This window comes from Stylophora pistillata, chromosome 2, assembly GCF_964205215.1.
Source record: "Stylophora pistillata chromosome 2, jaStyPist1.2, whole genome shotgun sequence".
NCBI lineage: Eukaryota > Metazoa > Cnidaria > Anthozoa > Scleractinia > Pocilloporidae > Stylophora > Stylophora pistillata.
In genome coordinates this window covers 16,337,573-16,358,310 of record NC_142520.1, presented here as the reverse complement: position 1 = coordinate 16,358,310, position 20,738 = coordinate 16,337,573, and the positions used below count along the sequence as shown (strand labels likewise).

Here is a 20,738-nt window from a genome sequence, read left to right as displayed (position 1 = left end):
AGACAACATTAGTTTGATAACGTGCATACTTTAGTCCCTTATGACAGTAGGTTAAAAAAAAAATACAACTTTTCCAAGCATACTTTATTTCTCAACTTTGTTGTCGAATACCATGCAATTGATCCTACTTTTGATTTATTTTCGGTAGGCACTTGAGTAACAACAAGTTGAAGAAATTACCATCAGACATTTTCAGTAACAATACCCAGCTGGAGCGGCTGTAAGTTTGAAGCCTTTTATATTTGTGCAAGGAACGCGTCTAATGCATATCGCATTTGTGAGAATACCAGGAGATCAGGGCAACAATTTATCAGCTACAAAGAGAAGCAATGATTGTTATGATTTCTTAAAAACTGAAGAAGGGGGAGGGGTGCCTGAAATGCACCATTATGACTCTCTACCCATGCAAAGAGCGGAATATTCTGGAATATTTTGGAGTATTCTAAAATACAAGTGTAATGAATGCTTCCAATCCAACTCGTATTGTTAAGAATAGCAGCAGATCACAGCAGCGATACATTAGCTCCAACTGAAAACAGTTGCAAGGTACAAATGTTGCCTTTCCTTTGTCCCCACCTCTAGCTACTTCAGTTCGACATCGGGTGTCAGTCCTCATCTATGTAACTTTCATTTCTTTCCTACATTAAAAAACTTTCTTGCCAAACTGACCCTCTTTGCCAGAAAAAACAGGCGTTTAAGAGTGTGGTTTCTACGTCCCAATAAAGCTTGATTAACCCTTGGATTAGAACATTCTCTATAAAAAAATGCATTTGACCAGGAACATTTGTTATTCGTTACATACATTATAAAAGAAAACAGTTGTAAAGAGAAGAATGCTGGGAAAGCATTTCCTTTAGACTACTCCCCTCTTTTCTGATTAGTCTCTTTACCAAGTCAACTGCACTGGTAAATTTCGCCCTTCACAAGTTTTTCTGCGATAAGTTTCCAATAAGCCAGAGAAATACTGCATACTGCTTCATTAAAAGAAAGCTTTCTCGCTTAAACTTAGACGTTAAAGCGACATTGTATGGACATCTTGCAACAGTTCAAAACAGGGTCGGGTCAAACGAACAGAGCTGACATCGTTATTTTACTCGTTGTTCTGTATGGTAATGAGCATCCGAAAAGATCATAGAAAGTAAATATTTTCAATAAAATAATCATTTCCTGAATATTCTATGAGGCAAAGAGGGACAAGAAGCCTTAGTTCGAAGCTCTCGATAAAGCTGTCTTGTATATGAAGCAAATATTAACTTCGGGTACTTGTGGTATAGCTCACTGAGATGCTGTTTGCTCTATAAAAGTAGGAGTTGAATCTTGAAGCAGCCATTTTTAGAAGGATGTTGAACGAAGGCAGGCTTTAAACCAAAATGCAAGTACATCGGTGATCTCCATGAACACTCCACCTGCACTGGATTCTATTTCGACTCCCAATCTACATACGATTGAGAACTCTGTCTTTAGGAAATAATTTCATTTTCTGTCAAATAAAAAAAAAATAATTAATATTCAATAAGATAGTAAAGAAAAAGCCATTTACTATAGTAAATGGTTTTTTCTTTCTTTTATTTTTAGTGACCCAACTGCCTCTAATGACCCAGTCAGTCATTTAAAGCCAACTGCCTCGAATGATCCAACTGCCTGAAATGACTAAATTGCCTCAAAGGACCAAATTGGTTCCAGTGACCTAATTGTTTCAGATGACCCAGTCATTTCAAATGACTTTTACTTTCTTAATTAGCAGAACCTGACATGTGGCCATTAGCGAAAATGACCCAATAAATGCAAGTGACCCAACTACCTGGCGGAAATGACCCAATCATGGTCAATATTCTGTAGACCCCCCGGTCCAAATCCGCCCTCTAAGCGGATTTGGACCCCCAACAAAACTGAGTGAAAACATCATCCCTTACATACCTGAGCGAAAGCGCTGAGGATTAAGGTCTAGGGTTTGGGGTTAGGGGTAGGGTCTAGGGTTTAGGATTAGGGTTTTTAGGTTAGGGCTATATGATACAAACGACGCTTAATGAAAATTTCGGTAGGCGGTCCAAATCTGTGTAGGGGTTTCAAAATCCGCTGGCGAATTTGGACCGGGGATTTAAATCTGTGGAGATTCCAAATCTACTCTGACATCGAAACGCGTACAATTCGCTAGGGTTTCCCTTGAGAAAGAAAACAATTGAAAAACATCGTGTTTTCTTCACGTTAGCGATTAGTAATTCACGGTAAAACGCTTGGAAAATGAAGCGCTCTTGTGCTTTGGAAAAAAAAACTACAGGAAAAGAATGCAAGGTGTTCAGAAGTGTTTCCATAGAGCAGGAAATCAAAAGACGAAAAACACGGCTTCATTGCTTAATTACGGTCATTAGTAATTCTGTGAGTACAGCATCGTACGCGTGCTCGGGAAAATTAGAGAGAAACTTTCGGTTGAACTAGCTATACACTAGCGTTTCCATGAAGCAGGAAAAAAATCGACGAAGAGCATTTTTTCATGCTATTAGTAATTCTCTGGCAATACGCTTGGAAAATGCAGCGGCCGCGCTCGGGAAAACTATAGAAAGACGTCCAGGAAAACAAGATATCACTAGCATTTTCGTGGAGCAGGAAAACAATAGAAGAACTTAATTTTTTATGGCATTTACCGTTCGCAATACTCCATTTTCGAATTCCTGACACAATTCGGACACAGTCTCCCTCACGACTGGCCGAGTCGTCAGACTGAGGCTAACACTGCGTGCTTCGTGTAGTTTTCTTAGCAAACTGTTGTTTAGAACTTCACACATGACTTCAAGCGATAATCGTAGCAATCTAAATCATTTCAAATCTACAAACGATTTAAGAAAACTCAAAGTAGAAGAACTGAAGGCGATCTTCAGGAATTTTGGCGAGCCAACAAGCGGAAAAAAAGAACATCTTGTCCTGCGTTGCTTCGTTCTTGTCGGACGATCTAAAGCCGGTCCTTTGAGTGATACCATATCAAACTGTTTCCCCACTGCGATGAACATTTGTTTATGTCGGTTGCAGCCTGGCGCAGCCGCTAACCCAGATGCCCTCCTGATCAAATTTTCAAAATGGCGGACAAGCCAAAGAGAGAGATAAGAGAACCAAAGCGAATCTGCAACGAATACTCAGCATACACCCCTGTTAAAAAGGTCATTTCACAGAGAAAAGATACAAAATTGTATGATATTGAAGTCACGGAGGTTGACAAACCCAACAAGAGACTGAAAATTCACTACATTGGTGACAGTACACGCTTCGATGAGTGGAGACCCTTCGGGGTTCTGTCCTCGTGTACCGGTTCACAAGAGCCAATACAAAAGACCACACAATACACAATAGCTAACCGATAACTCCTAAACAAAGAAAGAACAATGGTAATTCCCTTGTGAACCGGTACACCAGGACAGAACCCCCTTCGGGGACGGTGAAGCATCTGAATATTTTCCTTCGAAATTGTATAGATTAGTAGGCTGCAACAAAAATTTATTGAACGACGTTTAGGGTAAAAACAGCAATCTAAACTGAAAAAAATGTATTTATTCCGACTCTTTCGGAAAATAACTGTACAAATCTTACTTGTTTATCTCGTAAGTAAACGATGGTGAAGCCCTTTCCGAGCTACCCGATTCTTCTCCCACTGCTTTCACGCTTATAAAACAGGAAACGAGCAAAAGGAGGAAGGTGTGGCTGTTTTGACTAACCATTTGACGAGGTTCAATCTGCTCCTTGTAATTTACATATCAAAACAAAGGAAATTTGTTCCTCTCTTTGATTTTGGCGGTATATTTTCAATTTGCGCTTGCATAAGAGAGAAATCGCCCAAGACTCCTTGCTCGGTCTTGTTTTGACCACGAATGCCTTCTTAATTTTGACGGACTCGCTCGGGAAAAGGTGAAAATGACGAGGGAAAAACTTTACTTTGTAGTACGAAAATACACAAAATGGAAAGCCATGATATTCTAGTTCAATATTTCGGTGGTACATTGTTAACTTTTTATACAGAAAGTCGGCAAGATGATATAACATCCAAAAATCGCACTGGATTTGAGTGGGCCTATGAAGTGGGCGTGGTCACGAAACTCAGTAAGAGACTATTTGTACCCCGTGAGTTTGATATGAACAACGATTCTGCGCCTTCTACATCCTATACAGCTGATGTTACTTATGAAGTAATCATCAGGGAAGCTAATAATTGCGTGTGGAGCAAAGAAGTGAGAGAACTACCCGCATTTACGTTTGTCCAACTCTATGATTATCTTGTGAAGAAGACATCGAAATACAGCAACCTAAGTTCTGAAAAGACATATTCTTTGGGCCAAGTCAAACTTGCACCATTTAAAGGCAAGAAAAGCTAATTATACTACTGTACTTTTGGAAAGAGAATAAACCATCCATTAAAGACGAGGTATTTGAGGCTCCCAAATGGCAAGTTTTATCTTGAAATCATAAAAAAATTCTTACTAGTACTTACCCTGCAAGACACTTGCAAGCTGCCTTTACTATATAGTTGTTCGTTCGATCAAAAACCAAAACAGACTTGTATTTCTGGGATTTCATAAAGGCCAGAACCTCTGCTTTAACAAATACATAGGTGCCTTTTTGGAAAAGTTGAAGATCCTTGTTGTAACCTTCTTTGAAAAAGTTGAAGGCTTTCAACTTTTTATATCCAGCGCTTGCTGACACATCATCGAGTATTCTGCGGGAGAACCCTCGACAAATGCAGCGTTCGTATGCTCGGGAAAATTCAGTAAAATAACGTTCAGGAAAACAAGCTATACACTGGTGTTTTAGTGAAGCAGGAAAACAATCGACAAACATCATGTTTTCATGGCATTTTCGGTTAGTAATTCTGCGGGAAAACGATTAAAAAGTGCAGCGATCGCGCACTCCGGAGAACTATGGTAAATTGTTTAGGAAAACAAGCTATACAATAACGTTTTCGTGGAGCAGGAAAACAATCGAAAAATATCCTGTTTTTATGGGATTCGCCGTCCGTTATTGTGTGGGAAAACACTTGGAAAATGCAGCGTTCGTGCGCACGGGAAAACTGTAGAAAAACGTTCATGGGAACGGGATATTCATTGGTATTTTCCTGGTGCTGGACAACTTGCGATGAAATTCGTGTTATTCTTCAGTTTTACTGAGGATGAGCAGTGAGTTTTCCGTACGTTTTCAGATATCGGAAAACCTTGAAATTCTCAGTCATTCACCATTTCGGAACATTAATGGTGAACGACTGGGTTTTTTTTTTGCTTTTCTGGGAAAGCACGAACACAGTGTTGATAAACTCATGACGGCATTGAGATCCTTTAGCTGAACATTAAAAACAGATTGACCAATGGCCTATTCATGGATTGATGTATAAACAGACGAAAAGGTAAGATGAGGAAAATCGAATGATGGAGAGTCCACAGATTCACCTCTGAGGGTCACAATGGGGTGATGGCTATGGCGGCTAGCAGCTAAAGCATTTGACTTGTTCTACGGATAATGCTGAATTTCTTTCCGTTACGGTTAACGGATCCGGAAATGTTGAATAAATTGTTTTAATCATTTTTAAAAGTAATATCGATTTTCGTTTTTTGCAAGACATATTTACTCGTTCGCTTTAACCATGAAATTTAAGCATCAAGGGAAGTTCCAGATCGAGGTGCTATTGTGTTAATATGGAAAATTTCCTGTTATCTCGCTGAGATAGAGCGGTAGAGGTTAATGCCTGTCCTTCCCCTAACTTCGTCAAAATGCTAGAATGCTAACTGAAGGGGGTTCTTCTCCGATTTGAAGTCACATATCTTTCAGTTGGCTAAACCTCTCGTGCCCAATCTAAACGAGTTATGCCTAAAAGTTGACAACTGTCTGTCAACTCATTCCACGCGCTTAAGAGGACACTCCTGGTTAGCGAAATAAGAATCTGCGGGACCTGAGCCAAAGATCTTTCTTCTCCGTATCAGAGTAGAATGTGCGTAATATGCTGTTTTCAAAGCCTTTTAGGTAAAAGAGGTTTTATTTTGTGTGGAGCAGTAGGAATATTTAATGCATAAAGAAGGTGTACAGTATTGAACCAGAAATAGGTTTGCTGAGGTTTTGTGTATATAATCTTAGGTGTAAATATAAAGAAAGTTGTATAAAACGAGAAGTAAAAAAAAATAAAAGGATAGAATAGGATATGGACGTAGACTGACTTAACACAAATTTTCTCTTTATTCCGTTGTAGACAGCTCTGCGTACGAATAATTAAACTCATCCACCCTTGAAAGATCAAAACCACAAAGACTGGACTTTACTACAATATGCAAAGTTTGCTTTATACAACCTTCGAAAAATTCTTTAATTTCAAGCACAATATACAGGTCGTATTTCCTGTTTATACCTTGCAATATAGGGCTGAACGTAGCATGCGAATATGTGCCTGAAGAAATGAACAGGATTTCTGTAATCTTCAACACTTAAACTAGGAAATGTATTGGTTCAGGAAAAACTTCATCCCTACAGACTTAACGTTCTCATAGAAAACTTGTGAAGGTCATTTAAAAATGGAATTAAATAAATTAAGAAAATTAGCAACATTTGCAAAGCTACTTCAAATGCTCTTTGAAAAAAACCAATGACTATTAATCTTCCCCCACATTTCTTAAATTTTAAAGTTGAATTTGGGCCCCCAGTCCATATCCACTAGCGAATAAGGACCCCCTCCCCTTCGCAGATTTATACCCCCCCCTACTCACTCGTTTGTTTCATATAACCCTAGCCCTAACCCTAGCCCTAAGACTAACGGCCTAAACCTAAACCCAACCCTAACGCTAACTAAACCTTAACTTTAAACCCTAAACCCTAACCCTAAAAACCCTAACCCTATAACCCTAACCCTAACCTTATCCCTAACCCGAAGGTTTATCAAGTCAAGGATATTCTATGTAGTTCAGTGTTCTATGTCTGTGTTTCAGTCTTCCTCAGCTCTGTTTATTCTTCTTTGCACGATCGATGGAATGGAAAAAAGAAAAAACAACTCAGCTCTTTTCTCTGCACATTATCACAAAATACAGGACAGTGTTAGATAGCTCACGAACTCTAATGGAATCCTTAAAGCCCACATAGAGACATCCGGTTCCTATTAACCGCATTTGAATTTGGCTATCTATTTCTGTTCAAATTTCTGTTCAACTGAACTGAAACTTTATTTTAAAGAGGAAACCACATCACCCTTGGGTGTTCAAGTGGCCAAAGGGATAAGAGTATTACAAGACCTGTGGAGCCACCTGATATCTTGAGAATGATAGCGGGACTCCTACGCGCGCGAAGCACGCGTGGGGCAGAGCCCCATACCCATGGAATATGGTCAACCTCTTTTCGTTTGGTTGTCACGTGACTGACCGAGCGTACGTTCGTACGTACGCACCTGCCCTCTGTCATGTATGCTATCACGAAAATTCAATATGATCAAATTTGAAAATGACGTCCGAGCAGCTTACCCTCAAAATTTTAAGGTCGGATTTTTCGTTCATTTGCGATCGAGTTAGACCTTGTGGAACTCAGAATGTAAAGTAACAATACTATAGAATATTCTGCTTGGAAAAGAATGGATATCAAGGTCTTAAAGGGGACAGAATAAGCTCTCGAGTCAACGCCACTACGATTCTCTAAGGCGATGCGAATTATGGACGTACATACATACATACATACATACATACATACATGCATACATACATACATTTATTTGATAAAGCAGCCAAGGGCTGATGTGGACCTGCATCCAAAATTTATAAAAAGTCCATATGCACATATATTATAACAATATTGGTGATAAAAGATGGTCAAGTAAAAAGAAAAATAAGTTAAGATTATATAAACTGTAGAGGATAAAATTAAGTTAAAAATATATATAGTCCTTATCTTTCTTAACTAGAAATGGAGCTCTGAATGAGAAATTATTGATGTCCTTGGAAAATCTACGTAAAATTTGCTTGAAATTGTCTTTACTTATTGTCTCATTTAAATTGATTAATCTATTAAGAAATGTCCAAATTGGTGGTCCTCTGTATTGAATAGATTGTTTGCCAATTTCATATTTTACACGTGGAATAACAAATTGGCTGCCCCTTCGAGAAGATCTACTGCCGGACTTTAGAGTAAATAAAGATGCAAGGTTGTCAGGAACATTATCTTTGATGATATCGAACATGAACAGCAGTAAACTCCTATTGTAGAAGTATAACATGGGAAGCCAATTAAGACTTTGAAGATTATCTTGTTCATGAGTTAGCCCAGCTACTCTTTCATGTATAGGATTCAAGGAGTTGAGTATGGCAGTACTACAATTTCCCCACACAACTATAGCATATGTTACTGCTGGTATAATGAGTTTGAAATAAATTTCATCTAATACCTTAGGGGGTAATCTATTTCCGCATACGTTTTAAGGTACCAACTTTTTATGAGAAGTGTTTCTTTATATGGCAAATGTGCTTTGACCAAGACAAACGTAAAGTGAAAACGGAACTTTCGGACTTCAAGCAGGGCATAGCGACGATTTGACGATTCGATGGCCCGGTAAATATTATGTTCGAGTAACAATGTGTTCAAAAAGTATTGTTTAATAGAAGATTTCGCGTCAAATCGAAGTTTTTTCAGAATTTTCAACATAACGCTGCACAAACTCTGGCCTTGAAGGCAAGTAAACAACTATCTAAGCATGATGAATTTTACCGCGTGGGCTTTGTACACGTCAGATATTCGTACGTTTTTCACTTCTAACAGCAAATCAAAAACTGTTTTGAATAAGTCTGTCGTCCCGAAAGATTTCTTGGCCATTTTAGTCTTACTTCCTATTGACAGTTTCTATCTAACTTGAGATCTCTTCAATCACGGACAAATTCCATTTTGAAATATGATGATCCACGGAAGGTATAAATAAGAATAACTTCCAGCATGGCGCGACATTTCAAATGCATCATGGGTCACGGGGATAAGTTTTCTCAGTTTACAATCTCTTGGTGCGGTGTGCTCAGGCAGTAATCATCATTTCTGAATATTTACGCCTTAGTAAGGTTCGAGAGATGATATTTAGTAAAATATTCAAATTGCCGAAAATACTATAAACGTAGCAATATAGTGTAAGGAAATCTTCGTAGATGTAGAGACTTGAAATTGGCTGTAATAGACTCATCAAAATTTTCAAAGCCCGCGGAAAAAAGGAAGAAAATAATTAAACATTCCGTATTTCCAAAAGAAAAATCGAAGGCTTAGAGTCTTTATTTCGTGCTTTGCAACTCAATTATGCGAATCAGTTGGTTCCACTGCCGACAATGAAAATATTATGTATCCGTTAGCCGTAAATTGGCCAAAATATCATCATAGAAATCGTGTGAAAGACATTTGCAAATTAATTGCCTCCTTTCCACAGGGTTAGGATTTAATTTTGCATTACTGCGCAGCACCTTTTTACGAAAAATTGATACGCTATTTCAAATGCTCCTTGACAAAATGACTGTGTCCTCAGTTCATTTCTTAATGATAAAGGAAATGCAACCAAAGAAAGCACGAACCCCTTGTGGATTCTCAAAAATAGGATTGGCCAATGGCTAATACATGTTGCATGGATGGATGTCTGATATATCGGCTCCGCGTGATCAACGAAATGTAATAATGCAGAGGACACGTTTGGCTCAAAATAGGAATCTCTAGCAGTATTAGTAGCTTTGCTTCTTACCCAAAACATTTCTCACCACTTGAAGGTATTGATGATAACGATAATGTATTTATATTACCAATGCAGCTGAACGCCCGTTACACAACCTAACTGCCATCATTTGTTGAAAGGTTCTTGTCCAACAACCAGTTGGAGGACTTACCAAAAGAGATATTCATGAAGAATACCAACCTAAGAGATCTGTAAGTCAAAAAGAACTGTGAGTCAAAAGTGAAGACTATTCCTCCTAATCTTAGTCCTACAGGCAATGTAAAAGGACAATGCACAGGGAAAACGAAAGTGTTGAAGAGATAGTTGTAACAGTTACTACACTAAAATGATCAGACATATTCACCAAAGTTAAAAAAAAATGTACTATTGTTCAAAATAGTATATTGATAGATAAGGCCACACTTTGTAGTCGTCAATCAGACAATCGTTATGATATATGTATATCAACCCAGTCCACAGGTTCTTAGCCTAGTTACCCTTCGAGTTTAAGGGTGGGAGGAAGGAGGCGGGATGAAAAGTTGCGTAGCCACTGGAGGCTTATTTCTTCCATCCAAGGGGGGAGGAAACTTGTCCACTTCCGCTTAATTCTGCCGACGTGAACTCTCTAGCGTCCTTTTCGCGGTAAAAGACTTTACGGGTTACCAGGACAAGACATGAAATGAATGATAATCCTCTTTCTGCTGTGGATTCAAAGTATTTTGTAGGGGGCATGGGCGGAAGGTTCAAAGGAAAAGAGGCTGTAGCCCAATATCTCTACCAATAGAAAATGAACTACGCTAATCAATAACGCTTCAGATATATTGTGACCAAATATATACGTAAGAGGTACTTAAGTCTTTCAATTTTACAAGAAATAAGGTGACTATGGTAAAAAGAGAATCAATTTAAATTGAATAAACCCATCTGAGACTCTCATGAGAAGAATATAATTAGTAACATAAGACATATTGTTTAATAACATTTTCATTTCTCAAGTTAAAGTCAGCCCAAGGACATATAATCAGGGACAATGACATTTACAGTGTATATATCTAGTAGAATGTCATCCAATGTTACATCTTTCATATTGTATTGGAGCCGTGATACCGCGTGGGATATTTTGTTTTGGTTACAATGCGAACAATCTTTCGAATAATAATTCCTTACCTGCTAAAAAAATATTTAAAGTGATGACCGAAAAAAATACAGCGTGAGAAGATTAGTTGTGTTTGGTATCGAAGTTTTCAGAAGACACGGAAAAAGAAATCTCCCATCATTTGGACTCGAGAAACTCGTAAGGGGTGGAGGAGGGGAGGTTTGCGGTTGGTAGAGCAGAAAAAGGTGACTTGTTTTCAAAAAAGAATGCAACATAGTGGCCCCGATAATGCTTGGGCAAAAGAAACGATAGTAGGCAAAAGGAAAGCTTCTTGATTACACTTTTTTCAGACTCTTAACTTACAGTTTAAGAACAACTTGGTTACCTTGTTTCCTTTTATTATACGTTATTTTGTTGTTTTCCAAGCCTTTTCCTTTTAAGTTTTAATTTTGCGCGGGGCGGTAGAAACATTCAACGTATTAAAAAGGTGTTCAATATTGAACCAGAAATATTTTGTTTAGGTGTAAACTTAAAGAAAATTGTTCTAAACCAATAGCGGAAAAAAAACCCAGGATAGAAGAAAATATGATAGCAGCCATATTTAAAACATTTAAACTTTCTGCTTGTTCTGAATTAGACAAATCCATGTTCGAATAATCTTCTTATCCATCCTTAGGAGCGGACATCACTAATCATAAAATATGCAAAGTTTGTCTAATACAGCTTGAATGCAAGACTACTATGTCAGGTTTCTTTTGATTTTAAAAGCCTCGGCTGATTCTTTAGCAGAGATACAAATTGTATTCCCTCCCTCTGTCTTGCGAAATAAGCTTGATCGTATCATATGAATTTGTGTATGCGCATGCACAATAAAACAGGTTTTATTTAATCTTCAACAAACTATTTTCAGTATACGTTCCATATGACTATTCCAATATTTCCCACTCAAACCATTGCTGATAATTTACCCACCCCTTATCCCCTACTCAGTGCTGCTTGGATTATTATGAGAACTACAATACATGACTATGAGGCCTCATTTGTACAGAAGAACGTTGATGATACTCTTGGAAGAATCTCAAATACTGATGCTGCCACTAAGTCTATAGAAAGCCAACTAATATTGGCTTGCTTTTACATTTCCACGGTCATACTGACAAACGCTATAAAGACTCTTTATTAAAGACAATGTTACATCGCGCTTATGCGCTATCCTCCACAATAGAGGCTTTTAATGAAGAATGCGCCAGATTTCGCTCCATTTTTAGCCGTCTTAATTACCCTTGTACTCTTATAGATTCTGTTATTTCCGATTTTGTTTCTCGTAAACTTTCTGTAGGCAAAGCGGTTACTTTTCTTTTGGAGAATTCTAAGCCATCCTTTTGTTTGGATAAATGTAGTCTCCTCTTCAAAAAACACAGGAGACATCGTTTAAGGAGAGGAGAAGTTACATCCATTGACAACAAACACGCCGATCTTTTGTTCTTTTTAAGTTGAAGGTTGCGCGAGTACTTTTCAGCACCACTGCAACGCGTAGTGGCGTATACAGTATGGCAAGTGTATAATATAGAGGAAAAGCACTCGGTTCTCGACAAGGCAAAGATGCTTTACATTGAAAAACATCAGGAATGATCTAGTGCACAGCCCAAATTGCCCCTTCTGAGATTTCAGAGTAAAGTGTTCAGGCGTTACCCCAGAGCTGGGCATTGCGATCTTCGAGAAAGACTGCCCGTCCGCCGTGGATAAGCACAAGGCCTTCCTAGAAGAGAAATTTAAAATAGGAAAACACTCTAGATTCGAAGCAAATCTGTCACAGATGGCTCAAAATAGGGGGCCTGGAAATAATGAATATTGAGCCGCATATCAGTCATTTTAGATAGATTCCTAGCAGCCATACAAATAATGATCGGTTGCCTAGAAAATAGGGTTTTCCTCCTGCAACTCTAAAGCACGCTGGCGCAGAAATCGTCAGCGGCAGTTGGCCCGAAAAGTAAAGGCCCATTCAAAAATGGCAGCAAATAATGACTGCGCGAGCACATCAAACTATGTTTAAGGCACTTCGGCATGGAGGATGAAACAGAGAGAGGTGACCGGTTTTGGAATACCAACTCCGTAGAGATTACGGGATGAGAGACCTTGAACCCTGTAGGGTTTCAGGGTCTGTGAAACATTCGGATTCAACCAAATTACACGAACAAAAAACAGATTTAACTCGACACTCGACCATGTGCTTTTAATTCCCCTAGTTCCTTTCGGCCGTACACAATTACATCATAGGTACTACAATCCCGTGTTAGAGGAACTCACAGGGAACAAGCTGGAGCCAGTTGTGGGTCCCTTGGTGGATGGCCTCCTAAAAGAAATCGGGCTCTCTATTAATGCAAAACTCGCTCGCTCTATAATGACCGATCTCATGGTGTCCATCATTCTATCTATGCTATTTCAAATCTTTAGGCATATCTGGGTTTTAGCACAAGGCTACGGGGGAAGCGTGGAAACAACCAAGAACGGTGAAAAAATCACGCTCGATTTGCAAAGGCTCGACACGGCAGAGAAAATCTAGTCTCCAGCGAGATTTAAGGGAGAAAATTTTGTCAAGATGCGGTACTTCGAGAAAATTCCTGAGGATGGTCGCGTGCTTCAGAGTTACAGCGGCAAGTCAATTGTTGTTGTCTGGCGAACTACGCCGCTTCAAATGATTTATTCAGTAAAACAACAAAGAGTAACGACCATATTTTACATGCAGCGCTATGATCGATAGCTCTGCAGCCCTTCAGAACATTCGCATTTTGTGTCCTATTATCTCAGTCTTTGCAATCAACACCTACAGGATTCCTGCTCGGTTATTCATCACCGGAGGCAAGTAAATTCTTTTAGCAGAGGGAACTACTCAATGGGAGTCCCAGGACTCTAGAAATATCGTAATCGCAACGGTTACGTTAACGTTTTGGCTTCTGAAAACTCGTTGTTAGCCGATAGCGTACTTATCTTAGACGAGTCGTTTCGTGGAGCAGTCAGTCGAGAAGCCTGATTTCTCTTTCCTCTGCCATAGCCACTCAATATGAAAAAAAAAAAGGTCGGGAAGCATTATCCAATGTGAAATAAACGACTGAAAAGTGCTCTTTAGCTTGACGCTTAAATCTGCTGAAGCTGTGAGCGCGTCGTGACGTGACCTCTAACATAGCAACGGGAGGAATCTACATAGCTACCGGCTATCGTTTTCATACAATTAATTAATCAATTAATTAACTAAACAAAAATGATTTTTACTTCTTTATATCTGCAACGATTACAATATTTCTGGGTGCAAATTCTGAAACTTATTCTAAGCTTTTTTTTCCACACCAATATCTTAATCTTAAGCACAAAAGTTCATGAATAAAATAGATAACGGAATAGTACGAGAGTGCGCGGAGTGCGAAACATGAAACATTTATGCACTTTTTTTCAGAATATATCTTAATTGTACACCGTTTACCGTCCCACGTTCAATTCTTCATTTTAAAAATCCTTGTGGTATAGGTCTTTCAGCAGCCATTTCGTTTTTGGTATTATTATTATTATTATTATTATTATTATTATTATTATTATTATTATCATTATTATACAGCGCCACAACGAACTTAGAGACTTAAAAGCTGAGCTCTTAGGAATTGTCTGCAAAGATGTGGAAATTAAACCCCAACTCCAAGACACGGCAGGAGAGCAATTAAACACTGGTTCTAACATGGCGCAAGATGCAAGGCTAGACATTCATGCTCGTGGTTTTTCGGGACACAATGGATCTGCATTTTTCGATATTCGAGTTTGTCACCCAAACGCTGAGTCGTACAGAAATCTGGAACCGCAGCAGATTTACCGCATGCATGAGAATGAGAAGAAACGTTCCTAGTCAAGACGTGTGTTCTGGACATCGAACATGGTTCATTTCTAAATCTAAATCTAAATATCGTTATGTTGGCAAAATCGTTTAGGACATTACGCCAACTCTAACATAATAATAAGTGAAGCTATACTAAATATACAACATTATCCCGTACAGGCCTGATTTTTTTCAGGTCTGATTTTCGCTATTGCATCAATAGCGCTCTCTACTGCGAGGATCGGGCATCATACGTATCTACTACCCCAGTTTAAAATATATGAACTTCATATATACATTGCATCTGATTTATGATCACGGGTTTATTACGAGTCAACTTAACGGCCTGCTCCTAGTTGGCTTGTTAGCTCAATTGGTAGAGCGCTGCACTAGTATCGCAGAGGTCAGTGGTTCACATCCCGTACAGGCCTGATTTTTTTCAGGTCTGATTTTTGCTATTGCATATAAATGGCGCTCTCTACTGCGAGGATCGGGCATCATACGTATCCAATACCGCAGTTTAAAAGATATGAACTTCATATATACATTGTATCTGATTTATGATCACGGGCTTATTACGAATCAACTTAACGGCCTGCTCCCAGTTGGCTTGTTAGCTCAATTGGTAGAGCGCTGCACTAGTATCGCAGAGGTCAGTGGTTCGCATCTCGTACAGGCCTGATTTTTTTCAGGTCTAGTTTTCGCATAAATAGCGCTCTCTACTGCGAGGATCGGGCATCATACCGCAGTTTAAAATATGCGTCATTTTGTCCTTTTTCCAAGTCATTTAGTTGAAAATTGTTTTTAAAATCTGATAGAAATATTTTGTGGATGAGAAAAGAGTACCACATTGAACAGGAAGAAGCTCCTTTTTTCAGAAATTGGATTTGATAACTTCGGGTATAAATACAAAGAAAGTAATAAAATGGCATCATTCCAAACAAACTTTTACATGGTGAGCGACTTTGGCCGAATTTTTTCGTAGATCAAATTAAACTTAACTTCTTAAGAGCGGCCCTCACTAAACAGCGCCTGGAGGTGTGCAATATGAAAAAATTGAAAATACTTTAAGTTCCATTGCATTTTGATTTTACGCGAACGGCGGTAAAATCGATTTGGTGGCTCTCGTGTCAGCTTCACTAGGTCTAGATAGCCAATAATTTGATCGTCGCTTGCGAATAAACCAAACGATAAATGTGACGAACGATTTTCTCAATGGAAAGAACACGTATTTACGAATAGTCTGAAGCGTTATTTGTCCAATTCCGTCGCGAACTAAGCTTTTGGGCAGTTTTTGTTTTTTTCATTATTCCACTCATTTAGGCGGACAAAGAAATGGCAAAATTGCGAGGGTCAAATCGCACCTTGATACATGGCATGGGGTTAAACCAAGTTAATCCAGCGAAGAACAAGGTTTCTTATTCACAAAAATCCAATAAAATTTTTGGGCTACTCAAGACTACGAAATTTTAAGACCCCAAATAAAACTGACACAGAGGTCAAAATACGCCATTCCTTGTCATGCAATTCGAGGTGAGAAATCAACAATGTGCGCGTTGAAAAGACACCAGGCCGTTTTGGGGCGAAATATCGTTCCTTCACTGGATAGAAAGCTAATTTAATTCAACTTTCGTCGTTTCTGTTGCTCAGGTTACCTGATATTCAAAATGTTAGCGGTTACTTTACAAACAAAACAAGCCAAAATGCAAAAGCATCCTGTACGATACGGATACAATTTGAAACTGGTAACAAACCATAAAATCAATATGTTTGCCATATTTACACTTTAATTTTAAGTATTGTTAATGAATTTGTACATACCATGCATTAGCGCCAAACATAGATTGCGCATTCGCTTCACGAAATGCTGACGTGAACTGCCTTCTGCTTCTCTCAGATTACACGACATGCGGACCCCCATGTCCAGGGCCACAATTGCAAAGCAAACGTCAATTACCACAATCACTGGCATTCTTTCCTTATAATTCTTGCTCACTTTTACAAAATTTTAATTTCTCACGCGCGTTATTTATAGCCATTTTTTCTGGCTATCTTTTTATCCTCTCTCTTTTTTTTTTGTTCAAAATGATGGGTTCAGAGAGGGATTCAGTCTTTCCCGACAGTTATTTTTCTTTTGGAGAATTCTAAGACATCCTTTTGTTTGACAAAAAGCAGTCTCCTCTTCAAGAAAAGACAGAAGACATCGTTTAAGAAGAGAAGTTGCATCCATTGCCAACAAACACGCCGATTTTTTTTCTTTTTAAGTGGAAGGATGCGTGAGTACTTTTCAGCACCACTGCAAAGAGTTGCGGCGTTTACAGTACGGCAAGTGCATATTTACAGATGAAAGGCACTCGCTTCTCGACAAGGCAAAGATGCCTTTGAAAAACATCAGGAAGGATCTAGTACACAGACCTATATTGCCACTTCTGAGATTGCAGAGGAAAGAATTCAGGAGTTACCGCGCGCAGAGCTGGGCCTTGCGATCTTCGAGAAAGGGTTCCCATTTTAGTGCTAAGCAGAAGGCCTTCCTAGAAGAAAAATTTAAAATAGGAGAACACACTGGAGTCATAGCAGATCCGGCAGAGGTGGCTCAGGATATGGGCATGGAAATCATGAATACTGAGCCACAGATTAATCATTGTAGATGAATTCCTAGCACCCAAGCAAAGGGTCAGTTCCCTAGGGTTTTCCTCCCGCAACTCTGAGGCGCGCTGGCGCAGAAATCGTCAGCGACAGTGGGCACGAAAAGTAAAGGCCTCTTCAAAAGTGGCGGCAAATAATGACAGCGCGAACATATCAAACAAACTATGTTAAAGGCATTTCTGTAACGAGGATGAAACAGAGAGAGGAGACGGGTTTTGGAATACCAAGATGAAGTTTTCTGCGGAGAATCAATGCGTAAGGAGGGTTCGTTTTGCAGAAAATAAACCCAACTATGGGATGGAAAACCAAGAATGGTGAGAAAATCACGCTCACTTTCCAAAGGCTCGACACAGCAGAGAAATTTGGTCTCCGGCGAGATTTAAGGGAGAGAGTTTCCTCAAGAAGCGGCACCTCGAGAAAATTCCTGAGGATGGTCGCGTGCTTGAAAGTTACAGCGGCGAGTCAATTATTGTTGTCACGCAAACTACGCCGCTTCAAATTATTTGTTTAGTAAAACATCAAAGTGTAACAACCTCATTATACGTGCTGCGCTATGATCGAGAAGGATTTGGAAAAGACTCAAATTTACAAAAGCTATTGAGTTTGAATACGTTCTAGCTTGACAATTAATTAGGTAACAACAAGACTTGCTAATGTTTTGTCAGACCTTGTCACGAAACTTTCATATAGCAAAAGAATAACAACCCTGAATGTAATATGAAACAAAGTTCTGAAGAAAATATGTTTATTAATAGAAGCATATATTTTAAAATTTAATCTTTATATCTTGTAGAAGGAAATACACTGGAGTCAAAAAATAGAAGTATGGTTTCACCTAAACATAACAGCTAAAAGCTTGTTAATTATTTGACTAACAATGATGTCTGATTCATCTATGCAATTATCCTATCAGTATAGAGAATTACTCCTTTTAAATACAAATTTCATCTATCTATGTATACTTCATCCCGCTCTTAAAAAACTATCAAGCTGCAGCCTTTTGTACCTTTTATTTAAGACTAATCCATTCCTAAAACAAATGCATTGTGTCAACATAACAAGCAAAATGCTGAGTCATTAGTTATTAACCCTTTGACCCCTAACAGTGACCAGCATCTAATTTCTTCTTACAATATTAACCCCAAATTAAACATAAAGTCACAAGAATGAAGGAAATAGCTACTAACTGAAGGAGCTCTTGATTGTTAAACAAATTCTCCTTGTCAGCACCTTGAAAAATGTATTGAGAACAGTATGAAGAATATTCATACTGTTGTTAGCATGTAAAGGGTTTAGTGGTCAAACCTTTATGTACAAAATTCCAGAAATACATTTGAGCAGAAACCCTGCCTCTAAAATAAAAGTTAGTTTAAAAAAAAAAATGGGTTTATAAAGTTTTCTATGTAATATATCAGTACATACCAAGTGATATCAGTGACAACAGTACTTTTGCATTCCGACAGGTTTAACCTGTCTAGCAAACATAGCTAATTTAAACAATTTTGCACCAATTTTAAAATATTTTTCTTATTAAGTAGGCATATTACTCACATTACTGGTACACAGAATTTGTTGAGAGCTTAGTTATCATTCTCATAGTAAGTGTGCCTTAGTGTGCACCAACTTGACCAAGAAAAATACACTTCACATCAAATATTTTGGGAGATTTAAACTGTTGATTAAAAAACAATTTAACTACCTTTCCCAAGCCAATGCACCTTCAAGGCGCTTACCTAGAGTTTCCTTATTACATGCAGTGCTTAATCCTCTACTATGTAAAGCTTCCTTTAAACCAGGTACTGTCATCAAACTTGGATTGATAGCTACACTTCTTACCTCAGTGGCATTGCAGAACTTTAGATGAGACCACAGTGATAAGTTATCAGCAAAGCGAGTATTGCACTGTTTACAGACAATGGGTTTTACTGCACACAACACTGATTCTGTCACGCCTCTGCTGCTTACACAAGTCACCAGGTCAATACTAGACAAACAAACTTGACAACTGAGCAAATCATTTTCTTTATTTCCACCACAATTGCAAACATTTGGTTGGTCACAGTGTGGTGGAGAACGTCATTGCTAGTGTCAGGTATAAGAAGAGGGCATTGGTTGATGTTCTGGGAGGTGAAATGAGTGAACATAATTACTTCGCATTACTTGCCACCATTTACTAGTGGTGGTGCTTATATTTGACCGGTTAGTTAAGGTCAAATCTTCCCTCACTCCAGAATGTTTGGCCTCTTTAGCCTGCAAAGAGACAATGCCATAACCCACCCTATAGCTTGTAAACACCAAATTTGCATGATAGCGAATGGCATATCCAACTGTCCATGTTGTGACATTAACACAACAAATGTACCAAACTTATGGGGTACACTCTAACTCACATACTCGAAAATTGTCCTTAACAAATCCTGTTTTATTCTCCTTCTTGTTTTCACATCTCTCTTAATTTCTGCTCTCACACGCAAAAACTAATTTTATCATCTCCCACACATCTCCTGTTACAACCTCGTGATCTAGCCTACACGTGCTTATGTAACTTTCACATTGCATCATCTCTAAAAGCGTCTCCTGTGTGCTTATGCAACTTCCATTCAACTGGATGAAAAAAGCAAAGAGATCAAGTTAAAATACATACTACACACTTCTTTCAGTTCTGCAACCTGGGCAGAATTGGTCTTTATTCTATTAAAAAGTCCCCCTGCATTCTTCAGATACTCACCTATCTTGCTAAGAGCAATTCGCTGGATTGTTTATGCCTCTGGTTCATCTTCACTTTCTTAAGTGTCATTTAAACAATGGTAATATCAAGCCAATGCAATGACTTGATTGCCAGTGAGCCTAACTGGTAACTTGTTATACCTGTTCTAGCTTCATCACTAAAACAACATCCCCTGCTTCCTAGCATGCTTCCCCAACACTGTCTGTACCAGAAACCCTCAAAAGAGTCTCTATTTCCTATGGGTGCTCCTAGAGCAGAAACAAAAGGATCAAAATTTCCTCTTCCCACTGCCTCTAAGTACAGGAGATCAATATAATGTTGCCAGGCAGTGATCTTACAATGCATGGGTTCTGTCCTTAACCTGTCTGGAAAATGCCCAATCCTAGGAGGATCAAACTGTCGGATGCCATTTTCAGCCGTGAACTGTGACTTTCTGGAGTTTCAATTTTTTTTCTGAAAGGTTTGGGGGAAGAAAGGCAAGAAAATTGTTTTTTACCTTTTCAGTATTAGAGGTTCTCATTTCCTTAGTGTAAGGTTTCCAGGTGTCATCTTTACCCATTCCAAAACTACCCCCCCCCCCCCCCATAGTGTTCATGTTTCCTTTATGAACATTTGCATTTGGGGAAGGATATGTAGCTGCCTGGTTGAGGTCATTGGCAGCCCAGCTCTGTCAGGACATGCCTGCTCCTGGCTGAAATTCAACAGTGCACCCTTTATCACAAACAGT

The 20,738-nt window shown here is 38.8% G+C and overlaps 1 protein-coding gene and 1 pseudogene across 1 annotated transcript; one reads left to right on the top strand and one right to left on the bottom strand.

Moving 5' to 3' along the window:
- Nucleotides 1–12,839: 12,839 nt before the first annotated feature.
- On the top strand, nt 12,840–13,536 carry LOC148737379 (uncharacterized; annotated as a pseudogene).
- A 4,460-nt stretch (nt 13,537–17,996) lies between these two features.
- On the bottom strand, nt 17,997–20,356 carry LOC148737378 (uncharacterized). The gene is given in 2 exon segments (XM_088749294.1): nt 17,997–19,649; nt 20,152–20,356. Coding segments are annotated over 2 exon segments (876 nt in total). The 3' UTR covers nt 17,997–18,978.
- Nucleotides 20,357–20,738: the final 382 nt, after the last annotated feature.